The sequence below is a fragment of the Marmota flaviventris genome, chromosome 6 (genome assembly GCF_047511675.1).
Source record: "Marmota flaviventris isolate mMarFla1 chromosome 6, mMarFla1.hap1, whole genome shotgun sequence".
Taxonomy (NCBI): Eukaryota; Metazoa; Chordata; class Mammalia; order Rodentia; family Sciuridae; genus Marmota; species Marmota flaviventris.
The window spans coordinates 53,772,793-53,797,793 of NC_092503.1; the positions used below are offsets into that span (position 1 = coordinate 53,772,793).

Genomic DNA, 25,001 nt, shown 5'->3' on the forward strand with positions numbered 1-25,001 from the left:
GCATGCAAAAGCTGCTTTATGAATGAGGAATAGTTCTCTAATGCAAATGACAAGAATCTACACTGAAAATCTCCTTTTGTGGGTTTTCTAAGACTCTAAAATTATTCTTATTCACCACGGATAACCTTTAGCATGTGGGATTGTCCAGATAAGTGACCTAGGAATCAAAGCCTCTGGAACCACAGCTTGAAACTGCTCGGAAATCTTTCATGCTGCGGTCCCTGCTCAAAACCAATAGGTTTCCAAGTTATCCAGTAGATGGGTCAAAACCCAGTATTGCCAAGTATTCCATGTTCTCTCCAAAAACTAAGGAGACCTAAAAAGTACTGTGTCTCTTTTTAGAGGTTGTATTAACTCAACTTTTCATCTCTCTGACAAAATATCTGAAAGAAACAACTTATAGGAGAATTTGTTTTGGCTCATGGTTCAAAGGTTTCAGTCCATTTTGGCTTGCTGCATTGTTTCTGAGCCTGTGTTGAAGCAGAACATCATAGCAAAGGATGTGGCAGAAGAAAAACTGCTCACGTAATGGCAGCCAGGAAGCAAGAGAGTGAGAGAGAAGGGACTGGGGATAATATACAGTCCTCAGTGGCATGCACCCAAGTACCCCCTACTCCTACAATTTCCACCACCTCCCAGACATCTATTCAGCTATGAATCCATCAATACATTCATCCATTGATGAAGCTAGAGCCCTCATTATCCAATTACTTCCCGGAATCCCCACCACTGAAATCGCTAAAGTGGAGACCAATCCTTCAACACATAAGCCTTTGAGGACATTCCAGATCCAAATCATAACAGGTCACAGTGCAAGGTACAGTAATTTGCCCTTCACATTGAAGAGAAAGTCTCAGAATATTCCAGACCACTGGCCTTTAAAATTTCACCAAAGTAACAAGTCATTGAATCTTTGTGGGTTTATCTCCCACTCTGTGCTGAAGATGCATTTTATGAGGGAATCGAGGACACTTGCCACTTCTTGCTTGACCACGTCTGATACTGTGAACCGACAAGGCTCTTTTATACCATATTATCACAAAGAGCAGGACAGTCCTTGGATAAGACTGAATGTTCATTGCTGACTGTTCTAAGTGAATACAAATTCCTCTTTTCTTGATAAGGATTGAAAAGAATGTATACATTTGCCAAATCTGTAACTTCATACCACATATGAGAGACTGTATCAATCTAGCAAAGATCTCATCTGCATGACAGACCACTTGATTCAATTGACAACCACTTGATTCAATTGACAATAGTCTACCCCCATCTGTTGTAATTAAAAAGGTCAACACATCTTTTAAATCATTTTCTGTAGCCCTGTTAAGAGTGATTTACTACTAGTTATTTTGCCCAGGGTCAGCAAAGCAGATATGCAGTTCCATGAGTTTTGACTTCATTTCTTCTGACCTCAATGAAAGGGTGTCCTCTGGCCACTTCCTTTTTCTCCACATCCTCTCCAGCATTTTTTATTGTTTATATTCTTGATGATCACCCTTCTGACTGATTTGAGATGAAATCTCAGTGTAGTTTTGATTTGCATTTCTCTAATTACTAATGATGTTGTACATTTTTATATATTTATTGGCAATTTGTATTTATTCTTTTGAGCAGTGTTTAATTCATTTGCCCATTTGTTATTAGGTTATTTTTTGGTGTTAAGGTTTTTTTCAGTTCATTATATATTCTAGATATTAATCCTCTGTCAGAAGAGTAGCTAGCAAAAATTTCCTCCCATTCTGTAAGTTCTCGCTTCATATTCTTAATTGTTTCCTTTGCTGTGCAGAAGCTTTTTAATTTGATGCCATCTCATTTCTTAACTCTTGGAATTATTTCCTGAACTTTAGGGGTCCTACTGAAAAAGTCTTTTCCTGTGCCTATAAGCTGGAGTGTTGACCCCATGTTTTCTTCTAGGAGTTGCATATTTTCTATTCTAAATCCCAGGTCTTTGATTCATTATGAATTATCTCTTGTGCAGGGTGAGACATCAGTTTAGTTTCATTCTTCTATATATGGATGACCAGTTTTCCCAGCACCATTTGTTCAAAAGGCTGTCTTTTCTCCAATGTATGTTTTTGGCACCTTTACCAAGGCTCAGATGACTGTAGATGTGTGGGTCTGTCTCTTGTGTCCTCTATTCTGTACCATTGGTCTATGTGACTGTTTCTATAAGAGTACTATGCAGGGTTTGTTACTTTGGCTTTTGTAGTATAAGTTGAAGTCAGGTATTGTGGTGCCTCCAACATTTTGACTAAGAATTGCTTTGGCTATTCTGGGTCTTTTTTTCTTCCAAATGAATTTTAGGACTATTTTTCCTACTTTTGTGAACAATGTCATTGGCATTTTGATGGAAATTGCATTGGAACTATATATTGCTTTTGGTAGTATGACCATTTTAATAATATTAATTCTGCTTATCTATGAACATGGAAGGTCTTTCTGTCTTCTAATGAGATTTTCTTTAATTTCCTTCTTCAATGTTCTGTAGTTTTCATTGTAGAGGTCTTTCACCTCCGTAGTGAAACCTCCAAGGGTGTTTGTTTTTTTTTAAGGCTATTGTGAATGGACTTGTTTTCCTGATTTCTTTCTTAGCGGATTCATATTCATTTACTCATTTGTTAGCATATAAGAAACACCTTCATGCATGGCCATTTTCTTTCTTTCTTATACTTACACACACAAAAAAAGGCAGATCACAATAATAATTTAATTTTATGTATTAATTTGGAAACGACTAACATCTGTACAAAGTAAATCTTTCTATCCAGAAATATATCATGGTTCTTCATGAGGTCTTCTTTAGTATCCACCAGCAAAATTTTATAGTGTACATTTCTTTTTTGTAATATTTCTTAATTGTTGATGGACCTTTATTTTATTTATTTGTATGTGTTACTGAGAATCGAACCCAGTGCCTCACACATGCTAGGCAAGCACGCTACCACTGAGCCACAACCCCAGCCCCCCCTCCCTCAATAGTGTACATTCCTAACTAAATTTATTCATGCCCTTTTTATAGGTTTTGTGTAATTGTGAGGTTATTGTTATTGTTTGTATAAAAGAAAATTTTTGGTTTTATGAAAAAATATTTTCACTATCTGATGTTAATTAAATACTGTGTTTAATAGTCCTAACAAATAATAGTATCATTCTTTCATTCATATTTTATAATTTCCGATTTAAATTTTTCTTTGATATAGAATATTAGAGACACGTTGTTTTTTTCTTTTTAATTTTCAAAAATTAGGAGCTTTTACTAGAGCAAAATAAAAGGAAAAGGCAGCATGTGGGGGAGGGTCAGATATCAAAGATGCAGGGAGTTTCACTGAAATAGAATAAAGAGATTGAGAGGGAGGGAGGGAGGAGGAACAAGGAAGGGGAGGAAATATGTTATGAATTTAACAAAATCACATTATATGCATATATGAATATACCATGGGACATTTCATCTTTATGTATGATGAAAAAAAAGTACTAATGGAAAATAAATAGTACTAATAATGAATAAATAAATAAATGAGTGAAAGGAAGATCAGTAGAGCAAAGAAAGGAGAACAGAGGTGGGAGAGAGGAAGGAAAGTTGGGTGAATGGGGATTGAAATCAAATTCCACACATGCATGATTTTGTCAAAATGAACCCCAGTACTATGTATAATTACAAATTAAAAATTTTAAAATTAGGAACTTTAAAAAAATATTTTAAATATTATTACATGGCTTCATTTGGGTCAAGAAATTTTTACTATTTACATGATAAAAATATTCTATGAGTATATGTAAAATATTTTGAGTATAAATATATAGTCAATAGGTGTTTAGAAACAAGACATGTTCTTTGCACAAAAACAGAACTATTAACCTAATTTGTTTCTGATTCAATCCAACAAAACCAATATACATTTAAAACTTGATTCTTAGTTAGGCTGTGTGCCATACGCCTGTAATTACAGAAGCTTGGTAGACTGAGGCAGGAGGATGGAGAGTTCAAAGCCAACATCAGCAACTTGGTGAGGCCCTAAGCATCTTAGTGAGACCCTGTCTCTAAATTAAAAAATTTTAAAAGGGCTGGAGATATGGCTCAGTGGTAAAGTACCCCTAAGTTCAATCCCTGGTACCAAAAAAAGAAAACGTAGTTTGTTTAGATATACATATTTTTTCAATCCAACAATTCATGTATTTATAAGTTGGTTAATGAACCTCTTCTTCCATGTAGATATAATTTTTTAAAATTTGTGTTCTATGCTTAGAAATCCACTTAACAACTAGCTTAAGAGAGCAAATTTTTTTTAAAAAAAAGCTTTAAAATAAAGATATGTTCTCATAGACATTATATGTTCTCACAAACATTGTAAGTATTACAAAGTGGAAAAACAAAACTACATTACTTTTGTAAAATTTCTATGCATATATTCAGCCAAGACTTCCTAAAATATGAAAAAATGAATCTAATAAATCTATCCAGTGTTACTTTTTATATTTCCAGTAAAATTTATATGCAAATTTTATACACATGTGTGTATAGTTTTGAACTTTAATTTGATCTTTAATATACATATTATAGCAGATACATGTGTCTTTATACATGTATATGTATATTTTTCCTTAAATTAGTCCTTGGAAAACTCTTATTTGAACCCCCTTTTATACAGTTTATAGTTAGATTTTGTTTCTTTCTTAAAGACCCTATTATTGTTTTAATAGTTAAATTTAATTTCTTTGCAATTATTGACAAAATTCATGTAGTAATAGTATAGAATGGCTTCCTGGAGTAAGTAAATTCTGGATATTCCAGCACTCCCTAGACTACCTGCTCCAATCAAATTGGGCACTTTAACAATTCTACTTTTTCTTATTGTAGTATTTTGTATTATGATTTCTCAAAAGAAGACAGAAGAGCATCCTTTTGCAGATATATTTGATGAAGATGAAACTGAAAAAGATTTTTTGTTGTCCAAACCTGTTTGCTTCATTATATTTGGGAAACCAGTAAGTTCTCTCCTCTATTATTTAGTATAATTTTTTAAAACCACAGTCTTGTAAGTTACCACACAAGAATGGAAACCAAATAGTTTGCTAATTTGTTGAGTATCTTTGAGGTTTTCATTGTATCACTTAAATTCTTATATCCTATTGGTAAATTCAAAACTTTCTCTCCTTTTTCAGCTACACTATAGCTGAAAAAGAAACCAGATTGTATTTATATTCATTTTCTATTATGAGGAAATTAACTTATCAAAACATTGCACCATGATAACCTAGTAGTGTGTAATCTTAAATTATGTCAGACTTGATTTGCATATAAGAATTTCTTAAACTATTTGTTGCAAGGTTCTCTGTATATGCCATGATAAGACATTATCAAGACATTCTGGGAGATTCTCCTATTAATACCCAAAGACCCTGAGAGCAACATGCCTCAGTCTTTACCTACAGTGTGTTAGAGAACCTCTGTATTATCTTTCCACAAACAGAAGAAACCAAAAGTGGCTGTTATAAAATTGTTCACCTTTCTAGGTAATTCTAGTGAGGACCTCTAGAGAAGAGCCATTTTCAGCCAGTGAGCTAGTTAGTAGTTACCATTAGAGGTCTGAGCTGGTTAGCTGGAAAACCTTTCCAGAACAGCAAGAGATTGAGAGTTGGAGCCCATCCTTGACTTAGTTTTGTGGGAACCCTGGGACGGATAGATACCAAGAAATGTTTCCAACAACTTTCATTACTTTTCTGAAAACAGAATACACTTTTAAAAGTCAACATTGACAGCAAGCAGATGCAAATTTTTCGGTGTGAAAGTGCCCTTTGACCTTTAATAGGTGATATTTTCCAAAAATATCAATTAAGAAGGGTTTCTTTTCTCTTAAAAATGACTAAGTGGAAATCTGTTAGAACATTCATTTTGCTTTAGGAAGGAAATAAAATAATGAATCTCAATATAATCATGATTATTTATAGTCATAATCAAGTAATTTGACAAAGGAGTACAACGCGACAGTGGTGTAGCTTCCTGATTTCAAGGTTACTTTCATACTTTAAAAAAGTATTTAAATCAATTTAGGAGATGTGGCATATGCAAAAGTTAGCAAAGAAAAATAGTATGTAAAATACGCTCTCATTTATTTTTTAATGTTTTTATTTGTTTTAATTAGTCACACATGACAGTAGAATGCATTCATGCACTTTGATATATCATACATAAATGGGATATAATTTCACATTTTTCTGAGTGTACATGTTGTAGAATCATATTGGTTATGCAGTCACATGTATACATAAAGTAATAATGTCTGTTTCATTTTACTATCTTTTCTATCCCCCATCCTCTTCCCTACCCTCCCTCTACCTAATCTAAGGTAACCCTATTCTTCTCTAGGTGGGCCCTCCACCCCACCCCCACCTTATTGTGAATTAGCGTCTGCATATTAGCCTTTGGTTTTGGGGAATGGCTTATTTCACTTACCATGATTTTCTCCAACTCTATCCATTTACTGGCAAAGGCCATAATTTCATTTTTCTGTAAAACTGAGTATTATTCCATTGAATATGTACAGTCTTCACTTTTATGGGAAAAACTTGAAGTAATAGAATATTTAAAAACTCATATTTTGTTTCACTGTCAAATGATTATTCTATTGAGTTTTAAACAATATTTCTTTTTTAAGGGAGCTGGGAAGACAACATTAGCCAATCAGATAGCACAGACATGGAAATGTGTTCGTGTTGAAGGTAATTTTATCTTTTTTCCCCCAATATTTTATTTTGAAAACTTTCAAATATGCATGAGATGGAAAGAACTGTGCAACAAACACCCATATACCTGTCCACCCACCATCTATATTCCACAATTAACATCTTGCCATATTTCCTTTATTGGACATCTGTCTACCTTTAACACAGTAAGCATTAGCTTTATAATAGAGCAATCCAGTCATGTTTTGACCGATTACTACTAGTTTTGTTTATATAATTTAGGAGTGTATGGAATGTCCTTGACTCCATTCTTACTGTCCCCAATTCTCTAACTTTATAATTTAGAGCTATTTGTGATATGTGTCTTTAGTGTCTTCTTACAAAAGACAAGAAGAGAAGGAACTCTCAAAGCTTTTCTTGGGAGCACTTTCTAGATTACCTTCATTGATAAACTTTATTTTTATGTATAAAATTTCTTACATTTTTTTACAATATATGACAATAGGTTGATACACACACATACACACACACACACATACACATCCACCTTCGTTGTTTTACTCAGTGAAACTATTTGTGTCCTATTAGAAAAATAAGGAAAAGAATAACAGGAAACTTATAAAAGTAGAACTAGGCGGTATAAGAAAAAGTTTAACCTTACTGTTATTCAAAGAAATACTAATTAAAACAGTGATCCATATTTGCCTATCAAATTGTCGGTGACTCTTTAAAATTATTACAGTTGTAATTGGCAAAGGTGCTGTGGAATGGGCAATCTATAGGCTCTTTGTAAAATTGAGATCTGGTACAATGTTTTTAAGAACAATTTAGTAACCTATAATAGAGAGACATCTTTGATAATTTTTCCTCTGTTTTTTTTTTTTTTGATCAAAAATTTTATTTCTGGGGCTGGGGGATAGCTCAGCAGCAGAGTATTTCCTAGGATGTGTGAAGCCCCAGGTTTGATTCCAAGCACACACATACACACACACACACACACACACACAATTCACTTCTAGGAAATCTTGAAGAAAACCAAACATTCCATAGACTCTTAATGACTAGTGACACAATTAAGCTCTTGAGTCTCCCCTTAGTCTCATTTCTCACTTTTAATATTTCTTGATGCATACTTCCCTTTTATACAACCAGTGTACATATATATATAACTGTATGATTACAAAAGAATCTGGACTAATAACTTAAATGTATACTTTTATATGACACATTATAATTTGCACAAATCACTGTCATATATACCACCTCATTTCATCCTTGCATTATCTTCTATACAACACAGGACACATGGATCTAAGATACAGAGATGTTTAAGAAGTTAGCTCCGGGCTGGGGATGTGGCTCAAGCGGTAGCGCGCTCGCCTGGCATGTGTGCGGCCCTGGTTTGATCCTCAGCACCACATACAAACAAAGATGTTGTGTCTGCCGAAAACTAGAAAATAAATATTTAAAAATTCTCTCTCTCTCTAAAAAAAAAATGCTGGATTGCGGTTGTAGCTCAGTGGTAGAGCATTTGCCTACCTGTGTGAGGCGCAGGGTTTGATCCTTAGCATCACATAAAATAAATAAATAAATTATAAATATTAAAAAAAAAAAAGAAGTTAGCTCCCCAAGACTCGTTAACATGCAGAGGGGAGAAATAAGTTCTCTAGAGAATACATTCTGCTGGGGATATATCTCAGTTGGTAGAGTGCCTGCCTCACATGCACAAGGTCCTGGGTTCAATCCCCAGCACCACAAAAAAAAAAAAAGAAGAAGAAGAAGAAAGAAAGAGAATACATTCTGCTGCCTCTACTTTGGTTAGGCCTAAATAACATAATGTGCACAAATATGCTTTGTGAATTCTAAGTGCTATACAAATATTAACCTTTGATATCAGAAGACACTCAAATGTGTTTCTTATTTTGGCAATCGTAATACCAACTTATGCTAATATTTTGAATTCATGTTTTAGCTTTACCTGTTTTGGAGGAAATGATTGCTACTGAATCTGAATCAGGAGCTATGGTAAGCAGAACTAAATTTCCAAGTTACTATGATTACTATAAAAAAGTCTGCACCACAGACATATTATACAGTAGTGAATTATATCTGTCCTTGTTCTTAGCTGCGGTCAATGCTGATCAGTGGTAACAGTGTTCCGGATGAACTTGTCACAAAGCTAATGTTGGAGAAGCTCAACTCCTCAGAAGTCTCTCACTTTGGTATGTTGAGGCACAAATAATTTCTGGGGTTGCTTTTTCTTTTTGTCTTAGCACAGGAAACTTAGTGTCTGTAGCCAATTGAGAAACTCAAGAGTTTTATTTGCTTGTTTATTTGTTTTTATTCCCCATATTCTACATTTGTAAAAATAATAGCAATAATAATAAGTTTATATGCCCAATCTTATTTAATATTGTGCAGTCTAACAAAACATCAAAAAATGTGTTGTAGCCAGTCTTGCAATGCCTCTAGCCTCTGCTTCCTGCTTTTCTGTTCACCCTGAGTCTTATCTCCCATGTCCTCCTGTCCATGGTTGGGTTTCTCTGCATTAGTCCACATTTGCAAAGCAAAAATGGAAACTGGAATGGCACCAGCTTGCCCTCTGGCTTCAGGTATTGGAACCTCATCCAGTCTGCTCTGAGTGTGGAATGGAAAAATCTCCCTCTATTTAAATGCATGCTGAGCAAGGACTTTGTGTCTAAAATTTCTCATGGCAAAGACCACTGAAGATTAGGGATTAAGTTTAGATTGATTAAAAGAGAAAACTCTAAGACATTTGCAAAATAAGAGAAGAAGAAGAAAGATGAGCTTAGGAAAAAATAATCCACTGAAATAGATTTGTTGAATGAAAGAAGGAAAGAAAAATTTATTCTATTTTAGGAGGGAAAGTCTTAAACGACATCCAGGCAAAGCTCTAATGGCAGAACAGACTGAGAATATAAAACAGAAAGCTTTCAGTAAGTTATGAGAGGACATTATAGCTATTAAGAATACAGAGATAAAAATAAAGCTCTGTAAAGTAAAAACCATGACTGCCAAAGCAAATCAATAATGGAAACAGCGAAAGCAGCTTTGTCAAAACAAACTACAAATCTTTTGAGTGTATCTACAGACAGAAAGAGCTCTCTCCACATCAATAATATGAATGTGTAGATGATGTACAGAATGAACTGTACCTATCCATACAAAAATCTCTACCATGTATAGATTATATATGTTAATAATTATAATTAGAAAATTTAGAAAGATAGGAATGGAGCTGGGAATGAGGTGTTCCTTTACTGTTTGAAGCTGGTTGTATTTAACTATACTAAGTAAAAATTTTTAAGTTTAAAAATAGAATCTCATGTAGAGAATTGAAATGAGCAAAAATAAGAGGGACTATTGGCTTATGAGAAATATTTCATTGTGATAATTGTGAAGTTGACTTCCCTCTCTTACTGATCTTAAGCCCTAAATAAATAGAATAAGCTCCATTTTTTAAAAACCTTGTATTATAAGTTATATAACATAGGTATTATAAATATATTATAGTATAAATAGTTACCATTTATTTATAAACTGTCTATGTCTATACTTCATCAGTGATAAAGAGGGTGAATTGGGGAAAATACCCAGATTGTAGGAGATTAGACAAGTGAAATGACAAAAAAGGATAATCATGGAATTCGAAATTAGATAAATAAATGACCTCCAAAAGAATAGTAACTGAAACTGTATCATACATATATGTATATAAGTGAATATTTATTTATACTTTACTCACCTCTTGAAAATTGTAGAGTGGTTTAATGGCTATAGAAAATCTGGCTTAAATTACAAACACTGGCAATAGGATAAAGGGAAAAATAAAAAGAGAAACTTAATTGTGTCATTCACAGTTCATAAATTTTAAAAATTCTTACTAGGGAAAAGTCAAAGCAAAAGCACACAGAAGGTTTGATATAAAGATCACACATACACAAAAGAGTCTATCACCCTGCTTTCACAAGACAACTCTTATCTAATCTTGTTGCATCTATATCTCTGTCTACTCCTCTCTCCCAACCTATTTTCATTTTGAAGCTAATCCATATTATATCAGTTCATTCATAAATTTTTAAGTATGTGACTCTTAAGGACTCTTAAACCTATTACCACTTAACCATCATCACCCCTAAAAAATTAATAATATTTCCTGGACACCATCAACTAACCAGTCTGGTCAAATTCCACTAATTGCCTTTGAGATTTTTTTTTTAAGAGTATTTGTGGCACAGGTCGGAGCAAGATCCAACCAGGCTTCACATATTGTAACTGATTAATTGATTGGTATGTTTCAAATCTCTTTTAATCTTTAAGGTTTTCCTTACCTCTTACCTCTTTCTATTTTTTTCATGTTTCCTTTGTTGAAAAAATTAGTTATTTGCTTTGTAGAGTTTTCCACACTATGGGTTTGTCTGATTTCATCATCTCATATCATTTAATTGATTTCTGTGTCTTAGGAGCTGGCAGAGTAAGAATGGTATAAATTATTTCTTCAGTTTGAGCATCACACTCTCACCATTTGCTTTCATAGCCATATTCTAGGGATGCACAACTGGCTCATTTAAAGGCTGCTGTGAAGACAGGACCTAGAGCCCTTTCTGCCCAGTTTTCTCTTACCTTGTCACATTCCCAAAGGAATTTTTGGGGAACCTTAGCACTCTGCTAAACACAGTTTGAAAGTCTCCTCAAATTCTCATTAAGGATTCTCATTCTGGTGTTAGATCTTAACCAGTAGCCCGGTAGAAGGTAGATGTAAAATTGGAAGTAAAGTGATTTTGAAACAGATATATGACTTGAGTCAGGGGACAGGCAAGGCTAAATAGATGAATCCAAAATTCCTAGAGAGATGTGTGCTTCCAGGGACACTGTAGTAAAGCACTGCCAAATTCAATCTGAATTTTTTCTGTACCAACGCCCTTCTATATTTGAAGCTTCCATTACTACAAAGAACCTACACAATCTATAATCTTTTCATTAACAGTCCATCATGCTGTGTTGGCTGTCAACAAAAATCAGCTTCTTGGAATAACTTCCTCACCCAAGAGAAGAAAAAAAAAAAGTATAGTCTATGCTTGAGGATCCAGAAAATCCCCTCTCTGCTACTTGCTTCTATATTCTGGAAAAATTCATTTTCCCCAGTGAATGATGATCAGCCTTAGTCTAGATGCTCCAGGTATATAACATTTTAGATGGTCTTGCAAGTTATTGATCACCAGTGTGTCCATTTATGCTGGCCTGAGGTTTAGTGAATAGCAAGGCTGGCTGGACACAAAGCTGTCTGATGTCTCTGTATCTCTCACCACTTTAATCTGAAAGCAGTAGCCTGGTGCTATCAGTTTTATGGAACTAGGAAATACCTCCTGCTTCCCACTGTGCCAAGAAATGTGGACAGAGTTAAAACGTGGGCCTGGTCCATCTGATTTCACCTGAGTGGTGGACTAGACAGTATTTCCACTTTCTCTGATGTAGGCCAGATAGTACCTACAAAGTACCTACTATGCCTGTGCTAGTACATGCATGGAGTCCACCATCCCTCCATCTTCAGCATGGAAGGGCAAGGCTTTAGTAAATGCTCTCAAGGAAGTGTGGGCGGTGATGGGGGGAGTTCATCATCTATGTTTCCATCTTCACACATATCTCTGAGTTTAGAAAATTGACAGTAGGCTCCTCGGCTCTGGTTATTTACTTGTTGTATTCCTCTGAGATCCTCCCAGAATTGGGTCTAGAGGACTAAGAAATCCCACTTTACATCTGCAGTGGTGAGTCAATCTTAAATGCCATAACCATCTCTCCCACACCTCCTCCCACAACCCAACCATATTGCTTTCAAGAAAGTACATGAAGAAAATCCAGCATCACATAGCTATGTAGCTAGAAAAAGGAAGTGTTTAATTGACTTTGAAATAACTGTGAATATTCTTAATCCTACATTAAAACTCAACAACTGGAAGGTTTTTAAAGGTTAATTATGTTGTATCATTTGAATCTACATCAGTGAACTTTTCAAACTTGGTTACATTAAATCCCTGGTTTACCTTGCACTTGTTATGAATCTCTTTCCTATCCATAATTTTATAGCCTATGAATTAGTCATTTATAAAATTCATGTTTACTGAATTATGCAGATCTCCAAAATGTTAACAATTCATTATACAATATCAAAAAAATCACATTTGTTAATGTCACCACCAATCTTATCAGAAAACTGTAAGAATTAAAAAGCTGTTAAGCTTATGGCAGTGGAAACAAGTCTTCTAAAATTCAAATTTTCACTTAAATTTTATGCTTGGAAACAACCATTATCAGTTGTTGTCCTTGAAGTAAGAGACATACTTCATTTACTTTTTATAAGATTTTTGCCAAATATCCAAGGCTTAAACGTAATTTGTCAGTTGTTCTTCCAAGAAAAAAATATTCATAAAAATAGCAAAAATGTAAGTCAGAGTCCATGAATTTCCATTGAAGGAATTGAGACTTTATTGTTAAGAGAAAATGTTATGAGGAAGTGACATAATTAAAGAAATATATTTATTTATTGCAGGGGTGGTAAACAGGGTGAATGTCATTGAGATTTAGGCTTCTGGGTGGGAGTACAAGCCAATAGATGTGCTAAGCCAAAATATATTCTGTTCTGTTCCATTCTTTAAACTTAATGGTGGATGCATAGGTATTATATTACTTCCTATAAATTATATACATAAATTATATTATGAAATTTTTAATAAAGAAAATAATATCTCATGAAACCCATATAATATACCTTTACCTTTCATCATATGAGCCTTCCTAACATGAGTTAAAGGAATTACTAGCATGGAATTTCCTTCCCTAGGCATCTCATCTGTTTGAATAAATTGACTTGAAATTTTTAAAGATGTCACTTCCTAACCCATTAATTTCTTTTTTATTATCAGAAAACCATTTTTCATAGTTATACTTCAGTGGCAATAACCATAGCTGATCCTTCAAAATTTTTGACAGATAACTTTATGACCTGTGTTATATTAATCAATAGCTATATGATATTTTATAAAGTAATAATAATAAATCCATCTTCTCACATATTAATATTATAAATTTTTAAATTTTTATTTTTCAGGTTATATTGTCACTGAAATACCATCACTTTCAGAGGATGCCATGACGGTTTTGCAGCAAGTAGAATTAATTAAAAATTTAAAATTGAAGCCTGATATTATAATCAATATTAGGGTAAGAATATTGGTTGCTTTTTTTTTCTTTAGTATAGAAAATCTTGATCGTACTTAATTCAAAGAATGTTTTCAAAATTTATAGATCAGTCACAGACTGAATTTCTCACACTCCTGTCCTTTTGTTCCTTCAACTGCATCCATATGAACCATTTCCTCCATCTTTCACCAGGCTTAATCACAGCCACCCTTTGAGCCAGTTCAGGCATCATCTCTTCAGAACATTCCTTGACAACCACACCCTCCCTACCTCCTGCTTCTCTCTCCTTCTTCCCCACCACCCATGCATACGTAATGTAGCACAGGAGAGTTAAATGCTTCTCTGATAACTGTTCATTTACTTTCCTATTTTATCCACTTCACTGTAAATGTTCATTTCTTCTTAGACTCTCTTATTTGAAGGTAGAAAAAACATGTTTTATTCTTGTAAACATCAACTAGCACACTATGTGCTACCTAGTGTCTTTTAATAAGTTTACTATTTAAATAAGATGTAACAACAAAGGACTTGAATGACTAAAGAACACTGCTAAGTTGATTAAGGCTGATCCTTTCCCTGTTTCTCCTTTATTAACCATTGGAACTTGGTAGGTCACATTTAGAAGTCTCAATTTTCTGTTCACAAAGATGACAATAACTGCCTCATGGGGTCATGGTAGGAATTCACTGAGATGCTCTCTACTTGTTTATGTGAAAATGAAGGACAAGCTTTTGTATTCAGACCCTGCTTGGCTCCCCAAAGGGTTTATGACAGCTGAAAATAAATAAGATGGTTGTCAGCTCAGATGTTGGGACCCTGTGGAGTGCCAGGCTCAGCTGTAAGAGAAAGATTGTCTTGCAGTGGAGTGTGGTGTAAGTACAGTCCCAGCCCCAGCTCATGACCAGAAGCCCAACAGACATACATGTGACATACATGTGACCATGTGCATAGTGGAGAGAGGAGATCTCAACTAAATAAAATCAAATATAAAGTCAAAACCAAGAAAAATACAGATTAAATAGGAAATTAAAACCTGGTGGAAAGAAAGCACAAAGATACACAGGACAGAAGGCCCCAAAAGCTCACTAAATTTGAATAATAAATCTGGTTCCAAATTTGATGAACTGAAGTAAAAAGGGAAATGTGACCAGTTATTAAAGATCGTCAGTGAAAAGATAAGCCATTTCTCAGGAAAAACAAAACTTCCATTGAAAGTGAGAGAAATATTTTACTTAGATCCTAATGTGAGACCACCTAATGTAGTCAATGACATCTTTAACACATTGTGTTGTAAGTGGCATACTGAATGCCTGGTATAGTTTCCACAAAGAAAACAGATTGTAATTAGAGAGTTTGAGTGAGATACAACTCAGCACAACACACTTCTCTGACCATGTATTTCTACTTGGGGATAAGTCTGGAATTTCTAGAACAGAAGTTCTTAGCCTGGGTTTCATGAGCCCTAAGCATTCAGGAGCCTCCTGAAATTATATGCAAAATTTTTTGTGTATGTGCATTTTACTAAAGCAAAAGTCTATGGCTTTTATCATATTCTAAAGGGACCTGTGCTACAAAAAAAAAAAAAAAAAAAGGTTAAGTACAGCAATCTACTAGAGCAGTGGTTTTCAGAGCCAGCAGCAGCAATACCCAGAAGCTTGTTAGAAATGCATGTTCTCAGGCCCCATCTCAGAACGAAGAACCAGAAACTGAGAGGGTGGCACCCAGTTATCAGGGCTGCAAGGCCCTCTAAGTGACTAATACCTGCTAAATTTTGGGGACCCCTGATCTGGGGCACATCCTTTAGCCTCCTCCTCTTATTAGTTACCTCCTCCAAGTGAAAACAGGAGACAGCTGAAGGTGACAGTCTTTGTCAGGAACCCAGAATGTGAGGACTCTGGGTTGTAAATTCACAAGTTTTTAAAATGACCGAATGGGTTGAAGTCCTTTTGGTGAAAACTTAAGACTCCCAAATAAAAGCCTTGCATAAATAAGTAAACATCCCATCTCCACATGGAGGGGGCATGAATAAATCAGAAAATGATCAAGGAAGGTTCCACAGTTCCTTACTTCCTTTGTTTCTCAAAGCGTGCTCAGCATTAGAATCACTGAGGATGCTCTTTCCAGGGCCTAGCCTCACTCCAATCTTACTAAATTACAAGGGGAAACAGATGTATCTATTTAGCAAGGTCTCCTAATGTTTGAGAATCTGCTATAGAATATCATCTAGACATTTGTTATCCTAGAAATCATACAGAGCAGGATTTACAGCCCCACATTATTTTAATAAAGCATCCACAGAGCATGGAACACAACTCTGATTCCAAACTCTGACAGAGCACACGAAAAGAAATCTATAGCCTATGGACTATATGAATCAGAAGGCCTCCGTGTGACATTGTGATCTGAGACCAGTCTCTTAACCTGTCTCTGATCCACAAAATGTCTTTAATCATAATATTCAATTACTTATTTTAAAGGATTAGTTTGAGAATTAAGTCAAACTGCACATGTGAAAGCACTTTAAACAGGCGCTGGGGATGTGGCTCAAGCGGTAGCGCGCTCGCCTGGCATGTGTGTGGCCCGGGTTTGATCCTCAGCACCACATACAAACAAAGATGTTGTGTCCGCCGAGAACTAAAAAATAAATATTAAAAATTCTCTCTTTCTCTCTTTAAAAAAAAAAAAAAGAAAGCACTTTAAACAAGAAAATTACTTATAGACTTTGGTTTGTGCTTTTTTTTTTTTTTTTTTTACTACATGAACTGTTTCCTCATTTTCAAAATTTAAAGGTTGAACTACAATAGGCGATCTTTCAGATCCTTCCCATTCATTACTGGCATTTTATGAACTACTTTGGCCATAAAGCTGTAAATGATCGTAAATACTAAAATATGTAAATATTCAAATACTAAAATAAAATATATGCATATTCCATTTTCCTCCATTACCAGCCTTTTCAAACTAATCTGAACCTTTGCAGACTAAACTGATTTTATATTCTATTTCTCCACTCTTTTTACTGTTCTTCTAATCCTCTTTCTTCAACTTAAAACTTCTGATATTTTCTCACACGTATGAATTTCAGTCAAAAATGTTGACATTGCAGGAAAGTTGTATTTTGTGGTCACAATATTGCATTTGTCAGGTTTTTAAGGAATTTTTAACTTTATGTATTGAATAATATATAAATTAGGTATTAAATGCATATTCAAAATATTTTAGGTAACATAATAATGTTTTTCCTTAGTGCCCTGACTATGATTTATGCCAAAGAATTTCTGGGCAAAGACAGCACTGTAATACAGGGTACGTATACACTAGAGATCAGTGGGATCCTGAAGTCATTGAGAGTCGTAGGAAAAAGAAGAAAGACACCCATAAAGAAGGAAAAACTGAAGAGGAAGGAGAAGAGGAAGAAGAGCAAGAGGAGGAAGAGGTAATGCCACAATAGGTCATTACTGTATGCTATATTTTAAAATTTTGCTATAAATAAATGATAGTTTGGATAATAGAAAACAGATACTGGAGAAAATTACATTTTTATTGGGTCTGGAGGACATAAGTAAAACTATCCCCTGTTTTCAAGAACCATTAGAACATAAGCTTAAGGTCAAATTTAACCTTCCTGTCAGTATAGAAGTCCCTCTATTCTGAAAGCTAATATGCTTCATTTCATAGCAACGATAATTTGTCACCTTCTATGTGTCAGTCAGTCCAGCTAGAATAAGGAGTTAGGGCAATAAAAGACAAACTGTGATAGGGGGAACAAAGTAGCCCAGCAGTAACTCAACTTGTGAAATGAACACAACTCTGATTCCAAACTCTGACAGAGCACACAAAAAGAAATCTATAGCCTAATTTCACATATACATGTTTTTTTAAATAATCTTAAATACTACCAAACATAATGCAATAGAGCATGGAAAAAAATCTTTTACTATGACTTAAAGAGGAAAATTTTATAGTAAGAAATCTGTTAACAGATGATGGACTGGCTTTGACCCACCAGGGTGGGATGGGTCATAGTCTGCCAATCTATACTGTAGTAAAATGTACCTGTGATTGACAATTTCTGTTATGGCCTAGACTCTGTGAAGTCAAAGTTAACTTACAGATGGATACATTTCAAATAACTTATCTAATAAATAAGATGACCCCCAAAGCCACAGTTTTATTGCCATATAGGACATTAAGCAGCCTTGTGCCTAACTTTTCAGTCTTATTCAATGATTATTAATACCTACACTTTGTAATTCTGCTGTTTCCCTTGCTGTGGGTTAAATACCTCTTTGACATATGTTCTTTCATTTAAAAATTGGTAGTACAATAAAGTCCATTTTAAAAAATGAAATAATCTATAATCTCACCTGTGCAGATAAGTCATTAGATAATAACCATAACCTATTTTAGACTGTTTTAAAGGAAAACCCCATAGTAGATAGGGATAAAAGTTATGTGATTTTAGCATGAATACAGTATACTATCACAGCCAACATGGCACTTATATGGTGGGATGCAGGGGTCACAATTCATTGCAGGGTCCAAATGGGTTATGACAATTGGTGATGTCACCAGGAATATAATCAGGAAGAGTGAGGACTACTTTTAGGCTAGGACTGCACTGTCCACTATGGCAGCCACTCCCCCATGTGGCTGTTTTAGTTTAAATCAATTAAACTTATTTAAAACTTAATTTAGTTCTTTAGTAGAACTAGCCACATTTCAAGTGCTCAGTAGTCAAATATGGCTCTGTCTTCCTAACTGGACGGTCCAGATAAGAATAATGCATTTTGTTTTCTTACTGTTTTTGAAATCTGGTGCATATTTTATACTTACAGCACATTCCAATTTGCACTGACCAAATTTCAAGTGCCCGATAGGTATGTGTAGTCAATAGCTATAACACTAGATCACATTAGCCTCGGTCCTTATCCTGCTCTATTTTCCTCATAGCATTTATACTTTCTGAAGTTTAATTAAATTTTTTTACTAGCTTATAGCCTGTCTACCCCACTGAACATAAACTCTATGAAAGCATGACTTTATCTGAAGTGCCAGTAACAGTGCTTAGCAGATAGTAGGTTCTTAATATGAAGTCATAGTAACTAAGTGAATGAATACAAGCATGCTAGCAATGCCCTGTGTTAGAGAGAGACAAATGGTAGCATCTTTTGAAAAAGACAGTGTTTATTGAATCACTTTGAAATGTATTACCCAAAGTTCAGTAATTTTAATTTTAGGAACTATTCTAGGGGAAATGTTAGTAATATAGAAATCTATCTACAAAGCTATTCATTGCAACATTATTTATAAAATTGTAAAATCTGAAACACTCTTGTTGACCTGTTATAGAGTCATGTTTAAATCATTTGAGGAAATGTTATTTTACCATTAAAATAATATTTAAAACAAATTATAATTATGAAATGGCTTCTATAGATAATGTGATTCAAATTGTGTAAAATATGTACATGTATGCGTTTATAAAAACTGGAAAGAATGACTAATTATGATACCAAGTGTGATATGGAACACTTGCTATGTGCCAGGACAAGGGCAGAGAACTTTTACAGTATTATTTATTCCCTCTGCTTTGATCTGTTCTTTCTCTAGAAATCTGTGAGGCTCTCTCCCTTCCTTGCAAATTCAACTCAGATATCACTTTTGTGACCACCTGATATAAAACAGCACCTTCTCCCATCACTCTGCTTTATTTTTCTCATAGCAATTATATTTTCTGAAGTTTTGTTTATTTTTTTACTAGCTTATATCCTATCTACCCCATGAAAATAAACTCTATGAAGCATGACTCTATCTCCAGTGCTTACCACTACTTGTCTTATATTTATTTGCCCACTGTGTTTATGCTGTCTCTCTCAGCTTCAACATGAGCTCTGTGAGCCCAGTGTTAAACAGTTTTGTTCACTGTTGTATCTCAAGTTCCCAGAATAGTGCTTGGAATAAAGTAGGCACTCAAATGTTTACTGAATATTGAAGGAAGGAATGAGTGAACTACAAGCTTGAGTATTCTAAGAAACTCCAGTTTCTCTATTTTGTCTTAAAAAAATCTGACATTCACCCTCACTCTTCTTATTAACTGGGGAGGAAAAAGTAATTAGTAAGTATCCAAGTCAATCTAATGCTTTGTTTCATCTAATGAAGACCCCTAAGAGTGTTCAGTCTCTCTTTTTCCCCTCATCAGTCTAAATGCTTTATTGAAACTAAACACATAATACATAACAATGAGATTATGAAAATTCAGAAGTCAACCTAGTCCTCGTAGTTCTTTTGGCTGGTTGAGGCAGCTCAGTGATTTCAGTCTCTCTTAAATAAAACCCTCTGTCTCTAATCTTCCCCTTTCCCCTGCTTCTCACTCTAGGTAGGCAAAGGAGGGAGGGATGTGGCTTAAAAGTTCATTAACCACTGACTTAAAGATAGTTTGTGCTTTTTTTTTTTCTTTTCCATTTAGGCGTTTATAGCTGAAATGCAGATGGCAGCTGAAATTCTTCATCATCTAGTTCAGAGGCCTGAGGATTATTTGGAAAATGTCAAAAACATTATTCAACTTTATAAGGAAACAATCCTTAATTGTTTAGAAGTAAGAACAAGATAAAAATAGGGTTATTTGGTATTTGTCCCTGTTAAATAGTTTTCTCCCATCTTCATCTTCATGTACTATCATTTGATTCTCCTCGTGAACTTGGTATAAAGCTATTAGATAAAGGCTTCCTTCCCATAGGCTGTTTCCCACAACCATTTTATTTTACCCTTACAAACAACTCTGTTGTTGAAAAATGACTAATGAACTGCATTATTCAAAAGTCACTAGGAAAAATTATGAATGGGGGCTAGAAAATTCATATTAAGAGACTATGTTGTAAGAACATTTTCAATAAATAATTTATGGGTTCATCAAAACAAATAGTCACTTAACATGCATTTTTTATTCTAAAAGGAAGTGTTAATTAGGTTAAATTGCAATCTAAAAAATTGTTATCCCCAGATTGGTTTCCATGGTTATCTCATGCACAGTTGATTATATGTAAACATGATTAAGACTATTACATATAGTAGTATAAAAGTTTTAATTAAAATAATTAGTATTCCAAAGTATGACTACTGAGATTACAATTATGTGAAAAACGTATTTTATATTTTCAAAATTAAAGGAAGACTGCCAAATATAATCATTTGTGTTGGAAATTTAGTCAACAAACGTTTAATGATCTGGGCATGGTGGTGCACGCCTATATTCCCAGCACCTCAGGAAGCTGAGGCAGGAGGATCCTGAGTTCAAAGACAGCCTCAGCAAAAAGTGAGACACTAAGCAACTCAGTGAGACCCTGTCTCTAAATAAAATACAAAATAGGGCTGGGGATGTGGCTCAGTGGTCAAGTGCCCCTGAGTTCAATCCCCAGTATCAAAAAAAAAAAAAAAAAAAACATTTATTGAACTTGTGTACTTGGGAAGATATTATGATAAACAACAAAACTTTGAAAACAAATAAAAAACAATCCTAAAAATGTCTCTTCCCAATTGATAGAGACCTAAAATAATTTGTTTCATGTGGTTTATAATGCTTATATATTTTAATATATATATTTTAATATATATATTATATATATATATATAATATATATATAATTAGTTGTAGTTGGACACAATACCTGAATTTTATTTATTTATTTATTTTATGTGGTGCTGAGGATCAAACCCAGCACCTTGCACATGCTAGGCAAGCGCTCTACCACGGAACCATAACCCCAGCCCTAATGTTTATATTTTTTAAGGACAAATGAGTGGATTATTTTATTTCTCATCATCTCTATCCCAAAATGAGAAACAAATTATTTTCTTAGATATGGCTTTGATTCCTCCTTCTCTCTTCTTCTATTACCTGCCTTTAAAATGAAGCATAAACATTTCTTAAGAGTACATTACATGACTCTACATAATATAATTTCTTCCTTCAGTGAAAGTATCCAAAGTACTCCTTAAGTCACCAGCACTGAGTATGGAATAAAGCATACTGAGAATTAGATTCAGAATACTGGAAAACGATATTCATAGTGGAAAAATGCAAAGGCAGTCTCTTCAAGAAGAGTTGCTAGGTCATTTATCCTATCCACAGTGCAGTGCCTCCAGTGTGGAAGTGATAAATGACTGACAGATGTTCAGTTGAACCAATGACAAGATTACAAAGAAGCCCAGTAGAGTAGAGGAAGGAGACCAGTGAAAGGGAGGTGGAGAGAGAAAAGGCAGGTGCTAGGAAATTAAGTTGACCAAATTATGTTGTGTGCATGTGTAAATATGTAACAATGAATTCCACTAATATGTGTAATTGTAATGCACCAATAAAAAATATTACAAACCATTGCCAATACCAAAAAAAGAAAGAAAAGAAAAAGGAAACCAGAAAGTCACTTCAATTCATTAAATGTAAAACTTCTGGAAAATCAATTAATCAAACATTCATTCAACGTTAAAAGAAACAAACTGAAAAATCTCCCCACTATTGTGGGCTGATCACCAGAAAACACTCTCAGTCCGAATTTTGTCCGAATTAGAGAGTCTTTTATTTAGTCAGCTGGGATTGCTCCCTGCAGGACTCAAACTGTCTCTGCCAGGAACAGCACTGGGTCCCAGTTCTACGGGGTTTATAAGAGGAAAAAAACACATCCTCAAAAACATAGGTGCAAGCAAGCAGGAGACACAGGCTGAGAAAACAGTTAGCAGAGCAAAAACAGACAACCATTTCCTGGGTTCGAGCACATTTGTGGGCATATGAAGTATAGTAAAAAAAAAAATTTTAACATCTTAGAAACAGCTTATATAACAGTTTCACATGGGAGTCATAAAAATGGAGTTACCATGGCTATATTATATTTATCTGTAACTATATTAACCTATGGGCTTATATTTATCACCTTACACTCTTCTATCTTATTTCTAACAACTTAAATCTTACGTCTTACAGTTACATTATTATTTCTTCTAATTTATAACTAGAGCAGCTTAACATTATTTATTCTATAACACATATCACATAATCCTTTTATCCTATTTATTAATATTTCATAACCTACAATCTATAATTTATAATCTATAATCTATATTGATTAAACTCAGACCATAACACTATGACAAAATATTTAAAGCTTTGATTTGATAAATATAAAGACCATAAAAATGATTTTCTGAATACCTGTAAGTTCATTCTGAGATAAATGGACAATAGATATGAGCAATTAACAAATGAAAGACAAAAGGGTAATAAGCCACTAGAAAAAATGGTCAGTGTCACCTATAATAAAGAAATGCTCATCTAAATAATGAAATGTTATTTCCATAATCAAATTTTATTTTTAAATTATTTTTTAAAATATTTTTTTAATTGTAGTGGACACAATACCTTTATTTTACTGATGTGGTGCTGAGGATTGAATCCAGGGCTTCACACATGAGAGATGAGCCCTCCACTGCTGAGCCACAGCCCCAGCCCCTCCATAATCAAATTTTAAAAGATAAACAAGTGATAAGAATTTCTCCTGCTAGCAAGTATATGATAAAGCACTCTTATGCTTTGTTAAAAGGAATGGAAATTAGTATGGCCCTTTTTGTTATTGTTGTTTTGTTTTCTAAAAAAGAACACAACTTTTAAAACTTTAAAAATACTTAAAAATGCTTGGAAACAACTTGCTCAATATTATAAATTGCACAACTGTCAAGAAACAGAGGAACATATTAAATAAATTGTACTATAATCACAATATCTAATTTTATAAAGCCATCAAAATTATATTGGTAGTGATCTTGTAAAAGTATAGAGAAAAGTTAATTTTGATGTTATGTGAAGAAGTAAGCTTCAAAGTTATATGTATATTCTGGTCACAAACATGCAAAAGGATTTTCTCATGGAATAAATAAAAGATGACAGGAAAACAGTGGTAGTTACCTTGGGTAGCTGGATTAGAGACATTTTAGCCTTCTAATTTTTTTGTCTTTTAAATTTTCTATAAGAAAAGTGTGCCTTACAGTAACAAAAGTATGTTGTATTTTTAAATGATGCTAATATCTGTGTGAAGAAAGTCCTTAATTTAAATTTTAATCACTCTTTTATTGTATCAAAACTAGAAAGAAAAAAAAAATAGGAAGTCTATAAAATTCATGGTATGGGCTCCTCTGAGGTACAATTCAATGATAAAGCACTTGGCTAACATGCACAGCCCTGGATTTGGTCCCCAGAACCATGAAACAAAATAAAATAAAATAAATTTGTAGTAAGAAGGCTAATTTGGGCTTTTGCAAAAGATGTCTTCAGCACAGAAAATAATGTGCATTATAGCATGTTTAAGGTAAACAAAGTGAGCTTTTCAGATTTCTTCATAGTTATTAAGATTCTGATCTTGTATTCAATTTTCTTACAATCCTGATATATGTTTTCTTTTCTGTTGTCTACAGGAAGTAATGGCTGAACATAATCCCCAGTTTCTCATTGAGCTAGATGGAAATAAGCCACCAGAGGAGCTCTTTATGGTGAGTGCAATGTTCAATAAGAATATCTTACAGTTGGAAAATTTAAAAACCTTTTACAGTATTGTACTTACCTTAATACACATGAATATATTTATATCTTTTTTTTTAGAGAGAGAGAAGAGAGAGAGAAGAGAGATTTTTAAAATATTTATTTATTTATTTATTTTAGTTTTAGGCGGACACAACATCTTTGTTTGTATGTGGTGCTGAGGATCGAACCCGGGCCACACGCACGCCAGGCGAGCACGCTACCACTTGAGCCACATCCCCAGCCCCAATTTATATCTTAACATCATTAATTTTTTGAAATTTTGTTTTGGTACTTTAAAATTTAATGTTATTTTTATTTATCTGTTCATATTAAAATCAAAACTACATTTAATACTACACTTGATCTTAACCAGAAGGCCAGATGACATCAAAACCACATTTTGAATTTAAAAGGTCTATTTGGACACTTATAGGAGCTTACACAGAGCACGGAGCGGCCGAGTTCCGGCTCCCGGAACCGACCCGGAACCGCCCTGGCCCAGGGCTGCGGAGCCTGCGGAGGCTGCTTC

General features: G+C 34.2%; 1 protein-coding gene across 1 annotated transcript in view; it reads left to right on the plus strand.

The window, feature by feature from the left end:
* The first annotated feature begins 4,872 nt into the window (after window positions 1–4,872).
* Window positions 4,873–25,001, plus strand: part of Ak9 (adenylate kinase 9) — a 123,003-nt gene continuing 102,874 nt past the window's right edge. Inside the window, exons 1-8 of the mRNA XM_027928089.2 lie at window positions 4,873–4,989; window positions 6,660–6,723; window positions 8,660–8,712; window positions 8,813–8,909; window positions 13,814–13,926; window positions 17,153–17,341; window positions 20,375–20,503; window positions 24,367–24,445. Of these exons, the coding sequence (XP_027783890.2) occupies window positions 4,873–4,989; window positions 6,660–6,723; window positions 8,660–8,712; window positions 8,813–8,909; window positions 13,814–13,926; window positions 17,153–17,341; window positions 20,375–20,503; window positions 24,367–24,445 (841 nt within the window). The remainder of the gene's footprint in view (window positions 4,990–6,659; window positions 6,724–8,659; window positions 8,713–8,812; window positions 8,910–13,813; window positions 13,927–17,152; window positions 17,342–20,374; window positions 20,504–24,366; window positions 24,446–25,001) is intronic.